Consider the following 20,507-nt stretch of genomic DNA (forward strand, 5'->3'; position numbering starts at 1 on the left):
CAACACCAAATTCTTGATTGTTAGTACCTCTAGCTTAGAGCCATCTTTTAGCTAGTTCTCCCTGTTTTTTCCAAAAGTAGCATATTAACTGGGATCCTAAGTATTGCTTGGGGAACACAGCAGTAGAAATGAGACCAAGTTTACTCTGAAGGAAATTTCAGAGAAATTAGGGGAATTACATCAGGAAGTAATTTTGCTCAGCCTACACAGAGACACTACATATCTTGTTAAGTAGTTTGTTACACTGCCAGTACAGTATAACATTTTATCTGCTGTCTTCAGATTCAGATGTGTATTTAACCCTACTGCTTTTGCGTCCTGCAGGAGGCCATACAGCGCTTGGGAGGCTGGGGTAGATATTCAGATAGAGCTTGGAAACAAGAAAGTACAAAGTGCCAACTAAGGAGGATGTGTAATCAACAACTGCCTCTCCTTAGAAAATAAAACTTTTATTAAGGGAGTTGGTGGCAGGGATGGAAATATCAGACAGTGGATATTTTATGGACAGACTGTGCCCTTTACAAACATTAACATTGTCTCAATTTGCCAAAAACTGCTCATGGAGATATGCAAACAGCTAAGTTGGTCACAAGGACTCACCCTACAAAGAGGACAAAAAAGTGCAAAGATGATATAAAAAGTTGACTCCATGTCCATTTAAAAAAAAAGTCCTTTTTTTTTCCTGTTCTCTCACTTGCTTTGAAACAAATTTTAGCTATTTTTTTTTAACAGTGTGCTGAAAAAAGCAAGATAAACAAGCTTCTGCCCTCGTAACAGAACTGTAACAGAAATAATGGATAAACTAGTGGGAGAGATTAATCTGGAGGGTTTTTAAAATTTTTTAAGGCTGACCTTTAGCACTTTTTCTTGCAAAGCAGCATTTTATACATTTTTTAATCCACCCTTCTGTAATACATATTCCAATGTCAGTTAGACTGGATCTATGGGGACCCAGAGACAAGCATCATTTTATTATGGTAATAAAGGACAAGAGAAATACATTCTTGTGAATTTGTTCCCTTTGAAAACTTTATCTATGAAAAGAGAAAAACACTGTGTTTTTAAAGACAGCAGAGATTTAAAATATCCATTTCATATGCAAGGCTGAGTTTAACCACATGTGGACTTTCTATTTTCCCAAACGCTTAGCCACAAAATCATACAAAAACACATATATCCTAACACACAATAGAATATACCTAGCCTGTACATTCATTTATTTCCTTCACTTTTTTTTAAAGGCTGCTCCCTAAAAAATAGACGTTACATTTAGTTATGAACTAATATACAGCTTAAACCCACCAGATTTATTTATTTTTTTAATTATCACTAGTGGTACTCTAGTTTGAACAGCATACTAAGCTTGCTGGTGCCTTCTTGCTGTACTCCCCAGTGCCAAGGTCACCTGCCTGGAGCTCATACAAGGCAGTAAGTGGTGTTAAGATGAAAACCCACCACATGCCCCCAGCTTACCTCTCTTCGATGTCCTGAGGAGTAGTTCCTCCAGGTTGCCTCCTCCCAAGCACTGCTGGAACGCCCTCCAAGAGGTTAACCAAGCATCAGTCCCTTACACTCTGCCCACACTGTGCCCCTTTCCCGTCGTGGCAGGCAGCCCACCAGCTGCTCACCTTGCACCCATGGGTGAGACATGCCCTTCAGGGACCCTCCACTCCTGGACCTCTCACAGCCCACTTCATCGTCGCTCCTCTCTTCTACATCGCGAGCACTGAACAAACCAAGAGTGCTTCGGCACTGGACAGATTTCTTATCAATAAATTACTCTGCTTTACATGGTTCAAATTTAAGCTTTTATTTGGTTTTTAAATTAAAAAAATAAATTTCATTATTAAATAGTGGAATGGGTCTAAACTAATGTTTACATATTAATTCACTTGCTTTAGGGTACCACCAGAGAAATAATTGAAGTATACCACCTGGACAAAACTTTCTGTCAGAAAGCTCAACAGTGGCATAATTCAGATAAACAGGAAAAAAAAAAGCCCCAAAAGTCTTAATGTTTACAATGAATGTTAGAAGTAAACCTCTGGTTCTAGTGTCATCCGACTCTAGTTTCCATCACAAAGGCAGTCATTGTATTCAGAATACTATACCACAGTGCTAATGTCATCGGCTTCATCTGGTTTCTTTTGCCTGCTTGGCAGGGATTTCAAGTACTCAAGGTGCCTCCTTGCATCCTCCTGGTTCTGCCGGACGTAGTAAACTACGTATGAGATCACCATGGTGAACCAGCCAAACATGGTGACCAGCATGGCGTAGTCAGTAGTCTTTTTAGGGAGGTTGCAGAGGTCGGCGTCGTTGGCAGCGTTGAGGAAGGGTCTCCCCGCGTGCTCGTCCAGCACAGAGGTCTTGCAGATGACGTTGTTGGCCGTCTCGTGGTTGGAGGCCATGCTCCGCAGCACCTGCTGCAGCGTGCAGTCACAGTGCCAGGGGTTGTTGGCGATTCTGGCCCTGGCCTTTAGGTTGTTGAAAGCGTTTTTGTGCACGCTTTTAATCCGGTTGTCGGACAAATCCAGAGTCTGCAAGGTTTCTGCCACCCCTTTAAAGGCATGTTCATCTATAAACTCAATCCCATTTTTTGATAAATTGAGGACTCTCAGTTGGTGCAAGTCCTTAAAAATTTCGTTGGGGATAGATGTTATCTGATTGGAGTCCAAATAAAGTAAGACTGTTTCTGGAGGAAGATCTCTGGGTATTTCCTTGAGGTTTGCATTGCTACAGCTGACGTTCAGACCTCCGGAGTGGGAACAGAGGCAGCCTTTTGGGCACATACTGGCAGAATGAAAGCACAGTATCATGAGGACAAAACTTTGTAAGAGCAGACACATGGAGAGGGAACGAGTTAACCACAGGTCTACCAAATGCATGCTGGGCTGTCAGCATAATCACGCGACCATTTCTCATTCAGCCAACAGGGTGGGAAAAGGCTCGGCAAAGCTGAAACATGGCTTCATTTTCTTCGGTGGGATTAGTAAAAACTGGTTACTAACACGTGGGCTTCCTCATGGTCAATACACTTCTTAGAAGCACGCCTACAGAGAAGAAGGAAAAAAGTTCTTTATACCATAAACTCCAATCCTAACTCTGTTTTCATTAAAAAAATAGAAATAAAAAGATGTTAAAGGGAAATGCCACACTAATTAAATGATCTATTATCTTAGGTAACTCCTATTAGCATTAATCTGAGTTTAGTGCATAAATCCCCAGGACATTTTTAAGAGGATAGACTACACTTACAACAAATTGCAGAGGTTTGGTCTTTAATACTTATTAGAGAAGGCACTGGTTTGCTTTTATCACAGACTCTTCTAAAACAGCTGTAAAACTAAATTGCATTTTTCCTTGCTGAAGTAGAAGATGCATTGATAGGAGCTAAGACTTGTATCTCCAGCAACAATGACAGCTTAAGTGAGGAATTTGTGGTGGTTAATGTGAACTTCTCTCAAAATAATTTATGCTATTTTAAGTCCAAGTCAAAGTACCTCAGCAAGGAAATATTTTTACTCTATCAAGGAACAAAAATCAGGTAAACCAAATGCTACTGCAAGACACCACAGTCATTCATCTCCTTGTCTGTCTCCCCCTCCTTCTCTTTTGCTTAAGGATGCTGGATTTCTTGTACGTCCCAGCATTTTGTGAGACCCATAGACATAATTTTGACTTCCATTTTTTTTGAAAATTTTGTTTTCATGTAACAAAGAGAAAAAGCAATGGGAGAATTGCCAAAAACTCACATACCCCACCCTCCAAAACAAATAAAACTCATGAAACATATAGGAGCCAAACATTAAAATGTCTTATTCACGGCATGTCATTGGCTAATAGCACATATGAAAAATACTGTTTCTGCTTCTCCCCCCTCAAGCTGGCTTTAAAATAGCAAACATCCAGAAGCTTTTCCATTTTCTCCTTTAACTGGAACACAAATACAGAAGTCTGAAATGCTGACCTATATGGTTTCAAAGACAACCCTTCCTGCCCCCCCCTATTATGGTAAACTATGAATTTCTAACAACAACAGGTCCATTTGTTTTCATGTACATGCTCTCTGTCTTTGTAGAAGCTCAGATATGTGTAGCCTTCAGGTTGTATTTACATATAAATGAATTATGTTTTTTTCTAAATCCACACTGTAGTCCACTGAACAAGAAAATCTCTGCACGGAGGAGATGTGTGATTTTACATGAAAAGGAAGAAATTGCATTGCAATCACTTTTTTGCTTGCAAAACTGACATACCAACTGCAGCTGCTGACACACTGCAGTAATATGGATCAGATGTGTCAAGCAATAATTTCAAACTCATAGCTCAAGTTATATTTAACCCTTTTTGCTGAGGCTCAGTATGTCAGTTACCCCACAGGAAAAGAAAAATAAAACAACCCAAACCAGACTTAACAGCATGTACATTACTTGTGATTACTCCACGGCTTGGGAATGGCAAAAGCTCCGCATACTCTCACTGCAACTACCGCAGAGAGTAGTGTATCACCACTAATCTTCAACTTACCTATTGTTCAAATCAGTGATTGCCCAAGAACCTAAACAGAAAGCTTACACTTGGATTCCATAAAACTTCTACTCTGAAATTAAAATGAAATGTAATTGTTAGCAATGAGATATTATGAAGTTAACCCTGGAAACATGAAAATATTTAGAAGGGAACCAAGCAGAGCATGAAAAGCTCCCTTTGAGGAGAGAGAAGTGAGGTAGCACCTCCAAAGTCAACAAAATCCTTCATGACCTCTATGGAAAAAACAAGGTTTACATGAAAGAGACCTGTTGCAGTGGGTGCAGCCTTCCCATTTCTCCCTTTGGCTCTTTGTTCATTGCAGTGCCTGCTCTTCAGACCAGACAGAAATCGGCTATCAAAGGAGATAAGCTCCAGAAGTTGTTTTTTCCCAGCCTACCCAGAAGCGCTAAGTACTTGCTAAAATGTGCAGCCCATTCAGAGGCCAAGCTGGAGCTGGCAGCTGCTCCCCCTGGCACTCAGTGCTGGCAATCTGCTGCTCCCTCCAGCAGCCCTGGGTGCTGTGGCAGGACAGCCTGTCCCTTGGAAAAACAGCCACCTATTTTCTTTTCCCTTCATGTTCACGTGTCTCACTACTGTGCTGCTGCACCAAAAGAGTAGATGAGGGGTCCAGCTCATCACCACAGAATGAGCATCATCTCATCACCTACTTCTTGTACACAGTGGCTTCCCACTGCCGACACTGGAGTACTACTGCAGGAAGAGACTGGGGGAGAAAGAGCAAAGACCTGAAGTAGTCTCGGGTGCTTAATTTTATAGAATCATAAAATTCATACTGTTCTCATCACAGTGTGACAAATAAGTATCAAATTTGCTTCATTACAGGCTTAAAAAACCCTGTCAACCTGTAATTACAGCATGGACTCTGCCGAGTTCTCCACAATACTGTTATGCCACCAAAGATCATGTATCAAAGAGGCCCCAAGCACCAAAGACAATGTGGAACAACCTCATCCCACTGGAGACAAATGAAACTATTTAGTGTATTAATGTGTTTAGAGTGGAAGAAGTAGAGCCATTACAGACTAAGCAGGATAGTGTTTAATGAAGCAATGCCTCTTCTAAAGGCCTAACTAAGCAAATGAACATAGAGAGGAGAAAATCTCACAATGTTTTAAGATGTTAGATAGAGCAAATACAAATTTAAACCTGTAATTAACAACCCAGTCAACAAAACTTGTCTGAATAAGAACAAAGCTCAGCAAATTCCCAGTAAATCAACCAGAAGAAACCCAACGGGACTGAGCATCAGTCAGGGTAAACAGAGCTTTGTTTGCTTCAGAATATCCAATCCAAGGGATATCTGAGATTTAGGTTTCAACAATAAACTTATAACAAGAACTTTCTTTACTTCTAATGACTGCAAAAAAAGAAAAGAAAACTAGGATCTACATATTTCTAAAGCAAATAGGAAGATCTGTGGCTTCTTGAGCTGTATCTAATTTCCTCTGCTTGGAACACAATAAATAAAGAAGGTGTCAAAGTTGGAACAAACATAAGAGAGATATACCAGACAGAAACACCAATGATTACAGACAAAGGGATGAAAGACACAGAATTAAAATAAATATATGAATTAATTATAAATCTGCAAATAAAGAAAAAAAATAAAAATAAATTAAAAAGTGAATGAAGGCACAGGGAAATGACAGCAATACCAGGAACGCTGGTAGCAGCATGGTATAAAAAGGCTTTTTGTGTACATTTCTAAAATACAAGTACAAACACAGAATACCTAATGCCAAGTCAAATATTGCAGGGGAATAATATGGAAGATTGCACAGAAGAGTTCTTTACAGTCTTGCAATTTAAACAGGTTTCCAAGGCTTCCTCTTCTCAAGCTCCCCCAAGACCATTCACTCAGTGCTAACATCCAACGATGTAAGAAAATGTACAAATCCTGAAATCCCCAGGGAAAGCACATTGCTTTTAATACACAGTGAGATTTCTACCGAGCTTCAGGTATCAGGTACTTGCAAGTGTTTGTCTTTACTGCAAACAAGGCGCAGAGACTTAGCTCCTGAATGCAACACTACTAAATTATCTATTTGATTAATAACTTCTCGCACAAGAAACTAGTGATGGAAGGAAGCATTAGTGCTTCCAACTACCGATACAGAAAGCGGGCCCGAAGTCACACAGAAAGCCCAGGACAAGACTGCCTGCAATATTAATTTATGCTGTTTTGTCTTCAGAGAAAGATATAGGAGGATAGGAAATCCTATAACCATCACACAGAACAGCCGAAAAATGACACAGACTGAGACGTTTTGTTGTTTAGGACAATACTAAGACAATAAAAGGTGCATAAAAAGAGAATCGATAATATACGTATAAATAAAGATGTCTGACTAGGGGAAGGGGTTTCTACTGTGGTGTAGAGACTTTCAGAGTCCACATGGCAGCTTTGGTCATTATTCAAGTATTCATACATCCCCTCCCTTCATAAAATGTGAGAATGGAACAGCTACCAAATCCTTGCACTTGAGGGCCAGCCACTTCTCTCAGATGACTCTAAAGCAGAGACTACGATCAACCTTGAGAGGTTTTCTGCCTATAGTATTTTGAACACACACACAACCACCTCAGCCCTCAGGTGACATCAGCAGAGCCACTTGTTGATGACACACTTCCTGCAAATTTGTATGTTTCAGATGTGAGAAAGGGATTTACTCCCTCTTTGTTCATCAGATGCCCTCTCCACACATTGTGTATCTACATTTTATTAGGGTCCTTCAAAGATTACCTTCTAGCATTACAAACATTACCTGTGACAGTCAAGTATCTTTGTTCAAGTTGCTCCAATATGACAACGCTTCTAAGTGGAATTTCAACTGAGTTCTCAGACAGTGTCAGGTGAACTCCCAAACATTTCTGTTGAGGAAAAACCAAGACCACCACCCTTCTCCTGACAGCTCTTCATCAAGCGAGATCTCACATGATAAAGACAAAGCCATGATCCAAAGTATTTAATATGGAAGTCTTTATGGGAAGATTCCTGTTGTAAATCACAGAATGAGGGCCACAAATTAAGTCTGTAGAACTGGGTCCAACAGGCGCATGCCAGCATAAGAGCCCCCAAACTCACACACAGCATCCTCATTCGTTTTGCCTGCTTGTCAAACACTGATGGGAAGAATAAGCAGCAGCTCTCTGCTGTCAGTAGCACCCTGGCCTTCACCAGATCACAGGTTGTAAGGACTCCTCAGTGACAAGAGAGTTGTAGTTATAATTCACAAACAAGAAAAAATGGGAAAATGGAAAAAGATCTCATCCTAAAAGCATCTTCATTCCATAAGCTGACAAGTACAGGCATTGTGCAGAACACACCCTCCTAGCAATAAAAACTGGATAAATATTGCAGATATTTTGGAAGATATTCTTTTGCTCTTTCTGTGGGATACAGTATTATGGGATTCTGAGGAAAAAAAGACTGAAGGTGCTGTGGCATCAAGCTGCAGCTAAAGCACAGTCCTGAAAGTGAGAGAGCATAGCTGGCAGCCTACAAACCTAGAGAGTTTTATGTGGCTTCTAGGGTCAGAAAGTCTGGCTACAAAGGGTTTTTACTGCTGATCTCTTATGTCAAGTGATACTTCCATCTCATGCACGATCACTTCTGCAGATCCCACAATTAATAACAATAATAAATTATGTCTTCACTGGCATTCGAGCAACTACACCATCCTCTAGCACGTGCAAAAAAGGGCTGCACACAGCACAGATGTCTCACTGTGAAGGAAATGCAGTGATAGCAACTCCATTTTCCCTACCAATAACATAAGGTACTAGAATAATGTCTCCTCTTCAAAGCTGGATCCACTGATGAAAAAGATTGCATCTATTACTCCAGCAATGTCAAAGGGGTCACAGCTAACTACTAATACTCGGCAACTGCACACACAGTTTGTACTTAAGGTTACTGAAGGCTCCATGATGAGAAAGGAATTTCTTGTTATTGTCGCTTATGCGCTCAAACAAGGAGGCAAGATCAGAACAGGGAAAAGGAAGAAGCCAACGGATCAACCACAGGGGGTGAGCTGTTGGCTGCATCATGACTGTACTCAATCTGTCTGGTCTGTCACTTTTCAACCACCAGAAAAATTGGAAAAAAATATGTACAACCACCTTCCCAAGAATGTGGATCATAAGGACTTATGCACAATTCACCTGCTAAGGCTTACCATGTTTCTGAGGATGTACCACTGTAAAGCTTAAGTGACCTCGCTACTAGCTTTAGGCACAGTACCCAGAGAAGCCCTCATTTGAAAATGGATCCCAAATGGCACCGCAGAGCTCCACACTCCTTGGAATCACAGAGTCCACAACAAACATCACTGTGTCCTCTGTTAATACTGAAGGCATCCCTCAGAAAAACCGCTGACCCTCCACATCAGAGATGCACTGCACATGTCAGGGTGCCTCCCATCCTCCTCCCGTACAGCCCATACAATTCATATATGAACCCAGAGACAGCTCCTATTTCTGTGGGCAGCTCTACTGCCTTCAAAAGAAGCTATCAGCTCCCAGTAAGACCTCAAGAGATCCCTGAAAATCAGCTCAACTTTTCAAGCCTGGTCTAAGTAAAGTCCCACCCTTCAGAGTAACAACTTTCTTGCGTGCCAGCATCGGAATTTTGATACAGAATTAGAAAAGTCCAGGAAATAAGACTCCTACAGGGCTCTTTGTTTAGACATCTTTAAAGCAAACTTGCACTTTGAATAAATATTAAAATTTTATAACTAAAAATCCATTAAATGAAGCACTGTAAAAAGATCATTATTTTAACTGACTTCCAGAAAATTACTGAGATGTTTTATAGCTTTGAAAGACCTGACATTATTATAACTTTTTTCCCTCCTTTAAGACATTGACTATGTTGGTTTATAGAAAAGATGCCCATTGATAAATCTAGTTTTCTATTTTCTATTAAAACAGGTCTTAACTTTGCCATATTAAATATTTTTGGCTTACATCAGGTTTAGCAATCTAACCATTGAAATAGAAAATACGCCCCTTTCTAATACATTGTTTCCCATGAGTTCCGCTTCCTCTAATGCCAGTCTGCTTGTTACAAAACGCACACACACCCCCCACCTTACTATCCCACATCCATAGAGCTGTATTTTATGACTTTTTACTCCTCTTTTTTTCCCCATTGTCATAAAAAAACACATACTACTTTGTCTCTAAAAATATTACCTTGCAATTAGTATTGACAAGACAGCCATCACATGGAGATTATAGGCTAAAATTAACAGGTGATTATCCAACATGAAAAGTCCAGTTTGCTGGAGGACTGAGGACGGGACAATTTTACATGAACCCAAACAAAGAGATTTTCCACCACTACTCCCAAACAATTGCTAATGGCATATTTAAGAAGAGTTAAATCAGAAAAGATATCTAGAGAAAGAACTATTTTTATATATATATCCTACCCTTAATGAATCTTACACTACTGGTAAACACAGACCTCCCAGTAAGCTGCACACTGGGCTGTCCTGTGCACCTGTGTGCCAGGTCTGAGAGCAGCTGAACCTCTGGAGGCCAACAGAGTCTGTGCACATTGGGGAAAAACCTCCATGAAAATCCTGCCTGGCTCCACCAACATCTGCAGGCTGAATTAGCCCACAAATGTTAAAAACTCAAGAAGATTGATGTAAAAATAAGAAGTTGCAGGTTTTTTTCACTTCCCTATGGATATATAATAAAACTACAGCACGGCAATGTGACTGACTGACTGAGTGGGTACTGAGCTGCAAAGTGATGACACTTGTGACCTGGAGCTGGGCAGGAGCTGCAGGACCCAAAGGAGAACACAACAGCCACTTCTGACCTCTGTGCTGTCTGTGTACTACAGAACAACAAAATTTCATGGGTACCAAGTGAATTCCTCTAAAAAAATAATACAATCCTTTAAAACAATGCCACTTGTGTACTGTCAGCACACCACGGCCAAGGGCAATCTCACTAGCTGCACAGACGGACTCTGAGCCAGGCAACTCAACCTTCTCCATGGCTCCAGGACAACATGAGGAAATTCCATTTAGCAGATGAAACAAGAACTTGGTTTGGAGTCCCAGGACAACCTGTGTCTTTCACGCATCTCTCCCTGTCGCTCCTCAGTCGTGGAGGCCTGGCTGCCTCACAGCTCAGCTACCTTGAAGGTAGGCAGTTAACATGCTATGAAGCACCAAACCAGAGAGGTGCCACGAGCTGCTTGCAAGGTGCCCGGTGATTTAAATTCCCAGATGAAAATCTCCACCAGCGGAAAAGTTCCAGGATTTCAGAACATGGCAAGATGAAAAATCCTAAAGCAGTAAAAAGAGAAATTAATAGAAGCCAACGGCAAATGAGGTTGGGAAAAAGGGGTGCAAAAGATCACTGATTCTATGAATAATTGAAATGTCGTGATTAATCAGTGTGAGCCTGAACTTACACTACATAATGGATTAATTATCTAATAAAACATCAAATGTACTCAACCTATAATATCCTCCCCTATTCTCAGAATGCCAATCAACATTTTGTTCCCAAAAAACTTCCAGTATAGGCATCTATATATAACTGCTCATGGCAAACCACTTCCAGTTGTAGAAGCAAAGTGTGTAGGTAAAGGTTTATAGATCCTGAGCTATGAATGGCCTCCCTTAACTGTCACAGAGTAATAAAATGGTTGAGGAGAGCCAAATGAACATTTTAAGCTATAATTACTTTCTGATTGTGAGATCACTGAATGTATCACTCCTTATTACAGATTAACATCTTAATTATACTGTGTGGGCAAATGAAACAGCACTTTAAGACTGATGGGTTGGGTTCATGTTAAAAAATGTATCTGACTTTTTATCCTTTTCACGTCAAGTCAGGAATGATTTCATAACTCTCAGCTGAAAAATAATCGTGTAGAGCTTAGCAGATATAATGACAGAAAAATATTACCAATCATCTCCTAACTTTCCTATGATGCTTTGCTCTTGGAAGTCTTCTGTGGCAACATATTTCTTGGAATGAAATTTGGCAACTTGCTGGAAATTAAAGAAACAGCTATTGGGGATGCTGTTAGACCTCCTTCTTTTGAGCCTTAACAAAGATTGAATCACTTGCTTTTTAGAAGGTATTCAGTGCTGCCTAATTTTCCTTGTTATCTCCTGCATCCTCTTCATCTGACATAGACTACAGAAGGCTCCCGTCCCTTCCCTGAGCAATACCCTGATGGGAAATATAAAAAGCATTTTGTATGCACATCTATGCCATTTGAAAAAGCAAAGAAAACATTACATACGCTCACAGTGCATAAGTAGTGGCAACATAAAGCAGGTTAAAAATGAAAGGCATAAGATATAAGATACATTATAATCTTTGACTTCATTTATCACTATATTTGGAGGAAATTGTCTTGACAACCTATAGAAGAAATGAACAAAGGCTCAAGTTATGCCAGTTACTGCAAACACATCTGCAAAAAGATTTTTTTACCACTATATAAGAACATGAAGAACCACAGTACAGATGCTAAAGGAAAATGCTCCAACACACACAAATGACTACTTGTGAAGAGTTCTCCAAAGCCACATCATTTGTTTCTAGATTATTAGTGTGCTTTAGAGTAAAAAACATTTTTAAGAGTTTGGGATTACATTCTACCAAGTCTCAGTCACATTTTCTGAGAAAACATCAACAACCATTCTGTTTGGCAAGAAAATCCTTTCCAATTGCAGCTGAGTCAATCCTCCATATGATCTATAGTAGAAAAAAAAATATACTCTGAAAGCTTAAAATAACCTGAAGTGGAAATACTTCATCTTCCTTGGGTAAAGAGATCCAGACTAAAGTGTTTTCTGAAGTCTGGTTATGAAGAGAATACCTAGGAACCTTTCATGAATAAGCAATGCAGTAGATTTTCAAGAAATCTGATATAATCCAATGGAAAATGTTTTCATCATAAAACATCAATTTCACAATATTTGCCGATTTATTTTTCTCCCATATTACAAAATCAGAGTGAAACAGACAAGTGCCCAGTTGGAGCCATACTCTTTCCAGTAGCTAATGATGGACGCTCCTTCAACTTAATTTGGCAGAATCTATCAGATCAGAGAAAATGTTGTCTTGATCTCAAGATAATTACACTGATTACCTCAATGATTACCAGCATAATCAGTGGCAAGTCTTGCAATTTAATCTTGATAACTGCATCTGGTGACTGCAGATGGTGTCCTTGCCCAGTTGAAAATCTCATTCTATTTTTGCAAAGTGTAAATCTAACCCCTGGTAACAAAACTGTGTTATCAGAAACTGATAGGCCTTTAAGGAACCACCTTGCAAAGATAAGCAAGATTAGGACCACTTAGAGACCTTTCTTCCACTTTTAAGGGCACTTATTTGGTTCTGTGTACTGTGATCTTTAGGGTCATTTGAGGTTCATCCAAATGCTCCTGCAACTTAGTAGAGGAGAGAAGCTGTAATTAGGCTGCGGAGGCTGTGCTGAGAATAAAGTCAGCAGGGCAGAAATAAGTGTGCAAACCTGAGGGGACCGCTCAGCAAGGAGCATGCTTGGGGCTCTGCAAAGCTGCCATCAGTTGCCCAAACCAGCAGCAAGACAGCTGCTGGCAGCAGACACCTGGGCACCAGGGAGTCCTGCAACAGAGGTGCTGCAGACTCCAAAGTAAGATGGGGAGAAGGAGAACGAAGCAGAGCACTGCTGAAAGTTGCTTTATCCAGCTGACACTCTGTCACAGAGGAGGTTCCCAGGAACTACAACGGGTCACCACAGATGAAACCATTTCTTAGGTTAGACAGTTCAACAGGAAATACAGATTTGAGCAGAGGAATTACCACAGTGACAGTTCAGCACCAGTTTCACAAACGCTTGCTTTTAACTGGGTCTACATTATCCTGTTGTGTTAAACCCCAGGAAACCAAGGCTGTTTCTCTCCTTGCACGACTGCCCAGTGACACAAACATAGAGCAGTAATCCATTGCACAAGGAATTTGCAAGGAAAGAAGCCAGTAGAAGCTATTACTAAAATGAAGCAACCTGAATAATAGTAATACACAAGATGAGATGAGAAAGAAAAAGAACATAATTCCAGAGCAATTACTCTGAAATAATCTTAAAGAGGAGAAAAACCCCACAAGATAAACTATGGGGAATTATAAGGTAGAATTGGGTTGTGAGCTGTAAAACCTGCCTGCAGAGACACATGGCAGCACAAAGGAGCACATGGCAGCACACAGAGGCTTGTCTCCACCAGACCCTGGGGGAAGGAGGTGTCATGTGGCAGAGCCCTACATTGAGGAGCCTGCCGGGAGCTGACAGATGGGTGAGCAGCGAGTGACCACCCATAGAAGGACTCTGAGAAAGTGTGCTGCTGATGTGGCAACATGGGATAGGGCACGCCATATAAGGAAATGCTGTGCCTTAGAAAAGTGTATAAAACCAACTCACTCCTTTGAATAAACGATTCAGATTCCCTGGCGGTCTGGGTCAGAGATTCAATCGCTCACAATAAACTAGCAAAAGGGGACAGCAGTTAAAATATAGTACCTCAGCAGTTATTAATTCAGCTCCTTGTGCTTTGAAATACACTCGCTATATATTAACAGGACCTTAAAGAAGCATGCAGAAGTAGAGAACTCATTTAGAAAAATGAAAGAAAAATAGAATGTGTACCAGCATATAAAAGAAACCAAAGTTTGAAACTTCCAATTAAAAGCTCTAAACTTAAAAGTGAATGTTTAACACCACAAAACCACAACCTTCTACAAATGAAATTGTGACCTATCAACACAATTTAGAAAATAGCAAAAGAGACAAGTATAGAATAATTATGAGATCAATAAGCAATTAAGCAACTTTAAAAGACATTTGAGTGACCTTCCAGAATCAAGCGACACACTGAGTTAACTACAAGCCATTTAGGCTTGCCAAAGAAACTGGCTGATCAGTGATGCTGGTTTTGCTGTGCCAATGGGTATTACACCTGCACACTGCCACTTGCATAATGAGAGCGCCAAGAGCACATCTACAACACCACACGTACACAAAATGTAATTCCCATTTCTGCACCAAAGGTGTCAAGCAAAGGTATCATAAATGTCTACTGTATCAAACCACCCACCACAAAAAACACATCCCCACTTTTAATATTTCAATCCATGAGCAGCTTCAAATAACTGTAATTTCTTTTTCATCAGCTTCCCAGAGAAACTTACCTCTTTTTTTTTTTTTTTTAATCCTAATAATAGATTTTCTTTCTATATTTAGATATCATTATAACTCTAAAAGCTCAACATGTGGTATTCTGGAATAGTAAGACACAGGGCTTTTGTACTTCCATGAAAAGCGAGATCACCAGGTTCCCATCAGGACCCCCACTTTTAGCTCTGCTGGCAGCTACTACCATTAGAAGCTGAGCAAAAAAACTACCCTAAGTACATCTTCTCTAGCCCTGTTTCAGATGAGGATCTCCCAAGCAAGCAAAATCTAACAGTGTAAAGCTTCAGTGCCATTTTGTGCTGGCAGCACTTCCCTAATTAAGAATTTAAGGCCAGATGGAGCCATTAGATCATCTAATCTGACCCCCTGCCTACCACATGACGTGTCATTTTACCAGTAAACCTCATATTGAACCCAAAAAATTTAGGTCAGACTGAAGCACGTCTGAACTGAGAAGACTTCTGTGTGCCCAGGACAGTACCTTTTGTGCCCACTGTTCTTGCACCATCCTGTATCAACATCCACCATAAGAGTCAAACTACTCTAGCAGACATATCTGCTCCACCATGATCCAGACACCAAGCAAGACCATCTGTTTTCAAAAGAAAGGCTGTATTGAAAGACAGTGTTCCACTGTTCATCATAAACAGTTGCATGTTACCACTTCTCCAAATGAAAGTCAGACAAACTGGCTATTTTCTAATCTGCTGGTGGGTTACATCAGGCCCTCAGCTGCCATTAAAGAACTTCTCAAATTACATGTGTTACATCTAAGCAACAATCAGCATGTTTTCATTTTGAAATAAGTGCTCTGGAGCATCCCCAAGGCTTCCCAGGAAGTCAGGTAATTTATTTATTTAATTTTTTTAAACCATGTAGTACTTTTCCAAAGTAATAAAAAACTTGCAGTGTAAGTTTCTCTTCTGAGGACATACAATGATAGCAAGTCGTTATTACAACTTGAGGTTGCAGGCTGAAATTCTTTAAGGGTTTTCTGACCCTTACTCAGCAAAAATCTTCAGCCTGTTTGCAACTCATCAGCTTGCTGAGAGGCAAGCAACCCTTCAGTGTTCACGGTGCTGAAATAAAAGTTATCACCAATTGCTAAATGAAAGGAACAGCTCTAAAGAAAAAAGAAATCTGCTTTTCTCAGTGGAAATAAATACCAGCCTTTATCAGACATGGAATCCAGCTGTGCAAAAAAACCCAAAAAACAAGGCACAGCTGCTCGTCACTGAGTGTGCAGAGATTTTCCAGTCAGTCAGTCGCTTTTCCCAAGCAGAAAACAAAAGGAAGGAAGAGCCAAAAGAAAGTGTTGCAATGACTACCTCCAAGAGGAGAACAAACCCTTGAGGTCACATTTATTCTAAGGGAAAAGAGGTCTTTATCAGCAGCATTAGAGCACAACAGGAACAGTCCGAAACTTGGTTCAATAAAACTGTTCTTTTAAAGACAAGAACACATCAGGTCTTTGTGTGTCCCCTCTGAGGTTATACAGCCAAGTTGACTTTGGCAGACCTAGCTGATACAAAAAGCAGGAGTTGTGAAGGAAAAAAAAAATCTTGATTACCTGGGCAATGATCCAATAAGCAAGACACTCGAGGCTGCAAGTTCACAGCTGAAGAAGCTCAGGTAGAAATAATTTGTAGCAAATTAAGTTAGGTCATGATAATGAAATTTAAAGATGTGTGGGACATGATTTATTTTACTAAGGCTTGTTGAAAAGTGAAACTCAAGCAGAGCTAACAGGAAGGCTTATTTAACTCTGGTTACAGTTGGTACTGGCACTGAGATAAACTTGACATACTTGGAATGGGAAAGAGAATATAAGAATAGGATTTTTAAAAAAACTTTTTAACACCGTTTTTCCACATTGCAGGAGAAAGCAGGGCAAATTCGATCCTGTGAATCACTGCTGCTTGTTTCCCAATTTTAAAACATCCTGGCACACAGCCCTCAGTGGCAAATGCAGTGGAAATAGCTGATCGCAAGGGCTGGGAAAGAATGGATAACAACATCTGCACTGCAAAGGCCCTGCCACCAAGGAGCAGGAGGGAGGATGGAAAAACCTAATTGGAAAAGGTCTCACCGGAGGTGCAGTCCCCTTGTAGGTCACTGGAAAGCAGCACTAAAGGCAGGAGGGATGCTGTCAGCGTTGAGGGCTCCGCAAGTTACCTCAACAGGTTATCTGGCGGCAGCCTGGGCTTTGGCTTCACTCGGCAACAGATGAGGTGCCATTATGTCCTCAACTGTCCCTCCTACCACCCATGTCTCTCACGCTGTGAAAAACACCAGGTGAAAGGGAAAAAAGTCACTATAATGGATGAGTGCAGCAGTTTGCAGGAGCAAGGAGGGAGAGAGTAATGAAAAAGTGTTAATATTAAAGTAATAAAGCTTGTGGCCATTTTTCAGTCTGAAATGCACAAGACCATAAAACAATGCTTAAAGGCACTCACTTCTGTTCCAAACCACCTGCACGCTAAGGCACCCTGCTATTAGCACATAAGTTGTTTACTACCAGTCTTATTTCAGTCAGACTCCAGGAGAGCCATAAAGTTGAATTTTTTCACTCAGTACAGGAGTCCAAGTGGCCTCAGGTTTTCCTTGGTGTGCCAAGCCCCAGTGTGTCATCTGTGATCCCTGCCCAGTCACTAACCCACTCATTTCTAGTAAAATGTATAAAAGTCAAATCAAAGCAAAGGGAATCTGTGCCTGGCACGTGGCACACATACACCCTCCTTCTTCCCTGCTTCTCCTCAAGTTCCTGAAGCAACAGCTACTCTCAGTGAGGTGTGTTGAGCACAACTATGATGGTGGCTTTTTCTGCCAGTAAGCATCACTTGTGTCACACTTTCCTAAAATGGTCTGGTCACTGGTTGGTAAAACAAGACTTCTATTTACTCTCCTGAAACAATTTCTTAAAAAAAAAAAGAGTAATGGAGAAGTAATGAAACATAATGGCAAAACATAATGGATATTCTTTTGAAATTAAGACATTTTTTATCTGTTTGCTTTATTTGTCACTTGCCTCTTTTTTGTTTGTTTCTTTGGTTTGCCCTTTTGTTTGCCCCAAATAAAAGCATATGAATTCAAAGCAACTCACTCACTTTTTTCCTCTGTCAGAAGCAAACATTAGGGTTTAGGGACTCTTCATAGAGATGGCCCAGCTACAAAGAAAGTCTTTGTCTCAGTGGGAGGACTACTAATTCAAGGACAAAAAGACAGAGACTAGAAAAGCAGTGGTACCTACAGGAAAGTTTAAGGCTAACAGATGAGCCCGTGGAATTGCAGGAAGAGCAAAGAAGACAGAAAACCAGAAGTTACTCTCAGGGCTGTGCACTCACCATGAAGGGAGGAAGCCAGATGTGGGAGTTTCACATGAGAGACCACATTGGCTCACAAGCCGATGGGTGAACTCCTTACAACCTGGAGCTCAGCGAAACTGCCAAGCCTTAGCAAGTTCTATGAATTATACCATCTTTCTGGGACTACATGACAAACCATGAAACAGCCCACCAGCAGCAGCATCAACATTCTATTGAGTAACACAATAGAGAGAGATGCAGTGGTATGGTGAATGTCATCTTTCCCCATATTTACACATCTTCACAGAGAAGGAGTCAATAATGAAAAGCACCCTGTTAACTGTCCTCCTTTTTTCAAAGGCACCTTTACCTCTTATGCATTCCATTCCCACATCTAAATGCAAGTCAAGAGTCCAGGACATCCAAAGAAGTCCGAATGGCCTAAACAACACTGTTACCGAGTCCCAGGCTACATACTATGAAGAACAGCAAAACAAAGAGTAAACCAAACTGTATCACTTGAGAGTAGCATTTCCAAATCTTTTTCCTTATGTTTCCCATCACGGGAAACATTATCTTATTCTCCTTTCCTTAGTTGCCATAGATGCAGTGCCACAGTGCTGCAGCAACAGGCAGCCATCTTCATAAGCTGGTTCAGATCTGAGCACTCCTGCACTCCTGACTGCTTCCCTTCTTGCTTTCAGTCTGGCAAAGGTGTCCTCCAGCTCCATCCTGCCCTTCCTCACTGGACAATGAGGATAACAGACTAGCTCAAGCACAACAAAACAGATTAAGCTTCTGTAATGAAGTGGTGCCACACACACTGGGTCCTTGGGGCACGAGCCTCAATAGCCCTTAAAAGCTACAATGATGGGTCTGCTTTACTTTTCATTAGGATATAAAACCACTCCTTTCTCTTTCCACCAAAAAGCTGTCATTTTGCAATTACCACCCTAGAATTCTTCAAAAAGTTGCACACAGAAGTGCACTTTGGCAAAAGACCTCTCCAAACAGGGAGGAGTGGGCAAATCAACCATCGATCCAGGAGGTGTCTTACAGGTTCATCTACAATATTAACCCACCAGATCATCATTTCATATTATAAAGTTATTTTCATGGCTGTACAAAAAGCTCCATTAAGAATGAATGATTAGTTCTCCATCAAAGACTGTAACATCTGCCTTAGTAAGGCAATCATTTATTAATAACAAAATAAATAACTAGGCTTCTCTTAAAATCCATTTTAGTAGTAAAATGAGAGGGAAAAGAAGACTATTTATAACACGTTAGTACATATTTTATTTAAAGTTATCCAAGTATTTCCCAGGAAAAATGCTACATCCTACCTTTACTCATTAAAATAGGACATGACTCAAAGTTTGATGAAGAGGAAAAAATAATTTATTTCCCTATACAGTGGCATTCTTTCAGTTAGGTAGTTTCTTATTTCTTCTGCATTTTTCATAGCATTTGTATCAATACTGCTACTAAAATTTTGATGGATATTTTAGTGTTATTGGAACATACATGTTTTCTTTATTAAATATGAATTTTTAAAAAATTGAAAAAATTTAAAATGTGTATAAAATGTTATACAATATGAAAAATTTTAATCAAAAGACAGAATTCAAACAATATTGGCATTTTTCTGTCTTTCCAAAAAGACAGTACTTTTTCTTCAGCAGTTCCTCCTCCTGGAGCTTTCAGTCAGCTCTCTGCGAAACAGAGAAGGTGCTTCTTCAGTGCACTAAAGGTTGCAGCTCCTTATGAACAGATGAACAAGGTGGCCCCACTGAATGCTGCTTGGCTGGGCTCACACTCAGGAACTTAGCAATGATCTGAAGCAGAAGGTCAAATGGTGGTGGTGAGATCGTGCAATGCGTTTTTCAGACAAGACACCCAATGTGGGCTATGTTATGAAAGGTCTACCATGAACAGACACATACATTGCAATTCTGACTTAACAAGTTGTGATGACAACAGCAGAAATGCTGAGGACAATAAACAACCTTTTTTGTGTAACAGTGCCAGCAGAAAGCAGCCCAAAAGCGGGTACAGCTACTCTTGGGAATAATTACTGCAACACTTGCAGCCTCCCACTAGCTTTGAGGTAGTGCCACAGTTCCCATGCAGAGCCATTCCCACTTACATGCAGGATGCGGAGCAACCCCAGCAGACCTCCACGTGATGCTAGGCTGAGCCCTAAGTGCTGTGCAACACCCTGAGAATCACTGGCTGTTTATGGAATCTAAGGAATGGAAAGGCTTTTAAAAAGTTATTATGAACTTAAATCTGAAGGAGCCATGCTGGAAAGGTAAAGGAACACTGCTGAGGATGGGTGGCTCCTCAGCTCTCAGTCAGTGCAGATGTCCAATATCTCTTTCAAGGGCAGGGCTGACTAAACTATGCCCCCCATCAGTGGCACATGCTCA

The 20,507-nt window shown here is 40.6% G+C and overlaps 1 protein-coding gene across 2 annotated transcripts in view; it reads right to left on the reverse strand.

Moving 5' to 3' along the window:
* Window positions 1-1,785: 1,785 nt before the first annotated feature.
* The window catches only part of LRRC3B (leucine rich repeat containing 3B), a 23,020-nt gene continuing 4,298 nt past the window's right edge, over window positions 1,786-20,507 (reverse strand). The window contains exons 1-2 of one of the 2 annotated variants that reach the window (XM_008631972.2): window positions 4,528-12,158; window positions 1,786-3,050 (exon numbers count right to left, since the gene is read on the reverse strand). In XM_008631972.2, coding sequence (XP_008630194.1) covers window positions 2,106-2,885 — 780 coding nt within the window. In that variant the 5' untranslated portion in view covers window positions 2,886-3,050; window positions 4,528-12,158 and the 3' untranslated portion in view covers window positions 1,786-2,105. Of the gene's footprint in view, window positions 3,051-4,527; window positions 12,159-20,507 lie in introns of those variants that run through there. The other variant, XM_017732098.1, reaches the window with a different exon arrangement.

The sequence above is a fragment of the Corvus brachyrhynchos genome, unplaced genomic scaffold (assembly GCF_000691975.1).
Source record: "Corvus brachyrhynchos isolate BGI_N302 unplaced genomic scaffold, ASM69197v1 scaffold53, whole genome shotgun sequence".
Lineage (NCBI taxonomy): Eukaryota > Metazoa > Chordata > Aves > Passeriformes > Corvidae > Corvus > Corvus brachyrhynchos.